Here is a 5,508-nt window from a genome sequence, read left to right on the forward strand (position 1 = left end):
CGTTTTAGATGACATATCAATTAACAACCTTTAAGTGTTAATTTCATGTAACGATACACCCCGTTACATGGTACCTCGGCATTTCCACGTGAGTGTGGTGCAGATTGGTGCTGTAGAGTTTGAGGATTGTACTAATAGTGGGTCTATTTTAACATTTGAACGTCTCTTCGAATGATAATTTTAATGTCTTATCGATCAATGATTTCCTCCATACAACGCGCTTGTTGCTGAATCATGTATGATACTTCCATGATGTCATGGGTTTTCAATGAATCAACTTGAGGTTCCCGAAGGTTGTGTATAGCGGTTCCACCCATGTGCAAAGGGATCAGATCCGTAGCCATATGCTTGGCTAGCTCTTTCGCACAGTCATTTAAGAGTGAAATTTTGCCACGCAAACGTATAGGTAGAAGCGGCCAAAGCCACGACGTCATGAGCTTAAGCATTCGTGTTAAAGGGCCTGCATGAACGAGACCAATTCGATCCGGAAAGTTGTTAACGCACACTTCGAGCAACTGTTGCATGAGTTGATAATCAACCTGGGCCAGACCCAATCCCGACGAATCTGTTACGATCGTAAACGTGGTTACTCCAGGTGGCATGAAGCGGCGACAACCCATTTCGACCATGTACACGTGGGCTCGGACCTCTTCAGTACGCCGGCTAGACATTGTTTGCCAGTCCTTTAACATCGCACGTACCCAAAGAATCGGTCGCTTGTGAACATCATAGCCGTACCAGTACATACTCCCCGACGTAAGCTGCACCTTGACGTCCTTCCACGAGATCGTGTCCACTTGATACATACGCCGCCACTTTAAACTGCGCGCCATTTTCGTCACAGCATGCGTGAACGCCCGATTTTCAACGTGCAATACGCTGAAAAGGTATTCATTCGAAAACACGCGAGTCGCTTCAAAAGATACGGCTGCAGCTTGTGCGATAGCCAGTCGGAACGAATGCACTTCGTCTTCTTCTACTTGCGACAACGAATGTAATGCATTGCTATTCAACTTTTGACACATCTGTGCTTGCTTAGTGTAGTGCGATTGCAAGAACGATTGGAAGAAGCGATCATTCATAAAGATCCATCCGAAAAGGGCCGTGATAAGTTCGAAGATGGAAAGGAGTAGACCATTATTCGATTAAAAATCATGGGATAAGAAAATTGATTACGTTGATGGCTATGATTCAGTCACTATTTAAAAAAATGTCGTATTTTGTAAACACATAGAGCGAAACATTAGCCATTTGACAAGACGATCAAAGGACATTGATACTAAGAAACCTCGAAGCCCTCCAAAAACTAGCAACATGCGCTGTATCACTTCGGAGCCCGCTACATTGCTTTTTTCTTGTTGCTATTCGTCCTTTGCTCATCTGGTTTGTCCACGTGAGCAAGCCACGGGTGTGCGAGACATTCTCTTGCGGTCGCACGTTTCGATGGATCGAAACGCAACATCGGTTCAAGAAACGAAGCCAAGCACTCGGCTTCTTGACGCACAAAATGGTACTTTTCAACAAGCACTTGCTGCAAGCTCCAGAATTTGAGGTTTCGAATGTGTTTTAAATGGCCCTTGCGGTTGAAAAACTCACGTCGACCGAGTGGGGAATCCGAGAGCGATTTTGGCATGCGACCAAGCAGCTCGATCATTTGCGCTAAATGATCTTCGTCACGATTGAAATTGCGTCCACTTTTCGGGTCAAAGAGGAGGTCTCCTGTTAGCAATTCAAAGATAAAGCAGGCCATTGACCAAATATCAGCCGAAGTGTCGTAGCCTTTGTGTAAAATGACCTCGGGACATCGGTACTGGCGCGTCTGGATATCATCCGTAAAGCGCTTAGACGTCCAGCACGCATTGCCAAGGTCACAAATCTTTGCGTTTAAATTCATAATCTGAAACAACTCGCAATGTACCAATTTCATACAGCGCGTTGCCCAACGATCAAGTCGGTGGGACAGCGACTTGACCGGAAGACTATCCTTTACCAGTGAATGAAGGTTCATTCCTTGAATCACGACGTCGATCGCATCGTCATTGTTCTCCATTTGCATGTTCGCTTCTTCGTTTGCACTCTCATTGACTAATGGGTTTGGAAAATAAAATCCAGGCAGCGCAATACTTGACGAAGTTGCCAAGTTACAGAAACAAAGGCCTTGAATCCGGTTTTCCAAGTACTCTACACCACGTCAGAACGTTTATTAGTACTTCTACTATGCATGTGTTTGGATCATACAAGCAATTATTGTTTACCAAAGACAGCATAGGTATATCTGGCATCAAATTCGAGTTTCCAAAGGCGATACTTGGGTACTGATGCTGTGGCCGAGCAACTTGAGCACAGCTCAAGGACTTGATCAGTAATTGAGCGCATCACATCGGGATCCACGTGATCCAAATACCTCAACGCAAAAGACGTGTCAACTACTTCATTGTCTTTGTCAAAAGAGCTTCTCGCAACTCGCTCTGACGTCGTCTTATCAACTGACAAGGTAAATTCACGCTCTTTTCGCTTGGAACCAGCGACGGGGCCCTCGGGAAGCAACAGCATCACTCGCGCTGCAAACTCTTGTGGCAAATGGACCCAGTCTTTCTCCTCTTCATTACCCAAGTGTTCTACTTGTTGACACCATGTCTGATTCGTATTCAAACGTATCGACTTATCGGTCGTGTCTGGTTTCAGAGCGAAATTAGACTCAAAAGTACTGTCAATAAGCTCCTTGTTGGTCCCACAAGTCGAGACAGTAAGATGCGACAAACTAGAGCTAAGTGACTCCACACAAGCAACGGTAGAAGGCAGTATGGAGCTATTAATTGTCTCGTTCAAAAGCTTACTGTCGTTCGATTCAGCTCTTCCACCCTGTTTTTTCAATCGTTGTCGCTTCTTTTTTTGTCGATTCTTTCGACGTTTTTTCTCTTCTTTTGAAATTGTATCATTATCGACCGCACAAACCTTTGCAATGCCACCCGTTTCTTGTATTGATGCGACCGCTTGACACTTTTCAAGACGCATTGCTCGATACGCTTGCCATTGATTCTTTCGAATCTTTGGAAGTTGTGGAATACGATGCGAAAGCAGCACATTCTCGGGCTTGAGATCCGTGTGAATAATCTGACACTTGTCGTGTAAGAAAGCGAGTCCTTCCATCATGTCTTTGGTTAGACGCTGGACCAATTGAACAGGCACGCCTCGATAATTGTAATACTTGATCAATGTCAGCAAATTATCGCCCATCATCTCCGTCACTAGGCAGACATGTACCCCATTCGGTCCTGTATGTTCAAATGAATCCACGAGACGAACGACTTGAATCGTTTTCAGTGCTTCCATCGAGTCGTACTCTTTTGGACTTGCTTCTACAATGCATTCAAGTAGCTCAATTTCATCTTTTGCGGCCTCCATATAGTGACGGGCACTCTTTTGAACCTTCATGGCCACGAAACCGCCTGATTCTCGATCAATGCACTTCCACACGGTAGAAAAGTGGCCCCATCCAAGCTTTTCCACCACTTTGAACCGCGAATTAAACATCTCACCAATTTTTACAGGATGGTACCCTCCAGGCTTGTAGCTACTTTCGCCTTCGTCTTCGCTCTCGGATGAGTATTCATCCGCTTCACCTTCCTCGTCTCGTTCGTCAGTACTGCTGTAGCTCTGGCTACTACCGCTAAGGGGCGAGAAGGACCGACGGGCTGTTGAATTCGACCCTACCATGCTTCGGGAATCAACGCCGTCATCAAGAGCTTTTGAGGCCGACAATCGAGTCTTTATAGCAGCAGTGACCGCCACTGCAGGAGTAGATGCCAACTTTCGACCCTTTTTCTTTCGGGTCCGAGTCTTTTTCGATTCTGAAGGCATATCTGTTGTGGGTACTGGTGTAAGCCGTAGAGAATAAGACCATTTTGATCCGTTAGCAAGTAATTTAGACATAAGACGATGTCAATAGATGAACAAATGCGTACAGCTTGAGACAGGAGTATTATGCGCGGCGAGGGGAGCCATTGAGCTGCGAGGAGCAAGGCGTGCAACAAAATGCGAAATGTAGACTTTCTGCCAATCACAATACGCCAACACCAATGGCAGTATTTACTTGAACATTCTAACATCTTTAAGTTTTAGAGTCCAAGCGGGGTGGCCAGCTTACAATAAGCTGATTGCGGCCACGATGCCGGCAGATACATCAGGTTTATGAAGTATACTTTTTAGAAAGTTGGTGGGATGTTCGATGTACAGTGCGCTCGGCATAGTCGACGGCTATTATTATTTGCTCTCGCAAGCTAGTGATATTCCGCGAACAGAGGTCAGCACCCCACGCGGCATGCTCTTGGAGTGGCTAATTATACTACAAGGGCTTTCCAATGCCCGGCTACTCTTATTATCTGGTGATGGTTGCGCGTTTATACATAATCGACATGTTGAATGACATATTTGTCCATAGTCGTGTGGAGCAAGGTCAGTCAGATGTGGATAAATTGAATCAAGCATTAGTGACTGTGCTCGAAGGCATTCGCACCAATACGATCTATGTTAGCGCATCTAAATGCATTTTTTATGCGGAAGAAATCCCTCTTCTAGGGTATTTCATTGGTTTGCGAGGCCTTTCAGCAGACGTTGCTAAGATCTATGCCATAGCCGATTGGTCAATTCCTATAAATCAGAAGGAACTACGCAAGTGGCTTTGCCTTGCCATCTATTGTATAAGTATATCAGCTACTACGCTGACATGGTTCGGACATTATACAATCTCCTTAATAAGATGCGGATCTGTGCTGGACTAGCACGGAGAAGAATGATTTCGAAGCGGTAAAAGAAAATTTATCTATGCACCTATTTTGGCTCACCCTGGTCAAAACCAGCATTTTAGTGTCGTCTGTACTCGTTTACATACATACGGAGGTGGGCAGGAATGTGTCACAGAGTTTGAGTCTAAGCAGCTTATATTGGCAAAAAGGCACTACGACGTCCATCATAAGGAGCTACTTGCTATGGAGAAGGCTCTTGTCAAGTCCAAAGTGTATCTGATTCGCCAAAGCCTTTTGTCATCGATACAGATCGTGCGTTTTTGTGCACGACCCCTCAGTCGCCTCACCTCGCGCAGAGGATGGCCCGCTTGTTTTTGTTCTTTGCAGAATATAAACACGAGACGAAGTATAAGCCGCTAAAGAAAAAAACTTCGGCTGACGTGTTATCACATACCTGATTATGAGCTGGCACTTGTTACGCCGTCGTCGTCGCCAGTCAGTGACTTCATACGAGCGGCTAATGCAAAAGCAGCTTGTTGTAGCTTTGCTAAGGCTTTAATAGAAGCTATGATTTTTAAAACTTGAACATTTCATTGTAGGAACATTTGAGTGCAGCGTTACATCAATACTCTATCGATAGCGAATTTGAAGTTTTTGCATGGGTGGGGCGGATCCTCCGCGCATCGTGATTTCCCATGATGTAGAACTGATTTTCGAGACTCTACAAAGCACATAGGATGCTTTTGGCGCTCATTTCAGTCTT

General features: G+C 45.1%; 2 protein-coding genes across 2 annotated transcripts; both read right to left on the minus strand.

Annotated features, from left to right (window-relative positions):
* Nucleotides 1-188: 188 nt before the first annotated feature.
* CCR75_003594 (uncharacterized protein) lies at nt 189-1,082 on the minus strand (the record flags this gene model as incomplete). The annotated part of the gene is made up of 1 exon (XM_067961688.1): nt 189-1,082. The coding sequence occupies one exon, from the start codon at nt 1,080-1,082 to the stop codon at nt 189-191; it is 894 nt and encodes a 297-aa protein (XP_067814841.1).
* A 257-nt stretch (nt 1,083-1,339) lies between these two features.
* CCR75_003595 (uncharacterized protein) lies at nt 1,340-3,861 on the minus strand (the record flags this gene model as incomplete). Its single annotated transcript, XM_067961689.1, has 2 exons — nt 1,340-2,181; nt 2,256-3,861. 2 exons carry the CDS (start codon nt 3,859-3,861, stop codon nt 1,340-1,342), a joined length of 2,448 nt encoding a protein of 815 aa, XP_067814842.1.
* Between the last annotated feature and the right edge of the window lie 1,647 nt (nt 3,862-5,508).

The sequence above is a fragment of the Bremia lactucae genome, linkage group LG3 (genome assembly GCF_004359215.1).
Source record: "Bremia lactucae strain SF5 linkage group LG3, whole genome shotgun sequence".
Lineage (NCBI taxonomy): Eukaryota > Oomycota > Peronosporomycetes > Peronosporales > Peronosporaceae > Bremia > Bremia lactucae.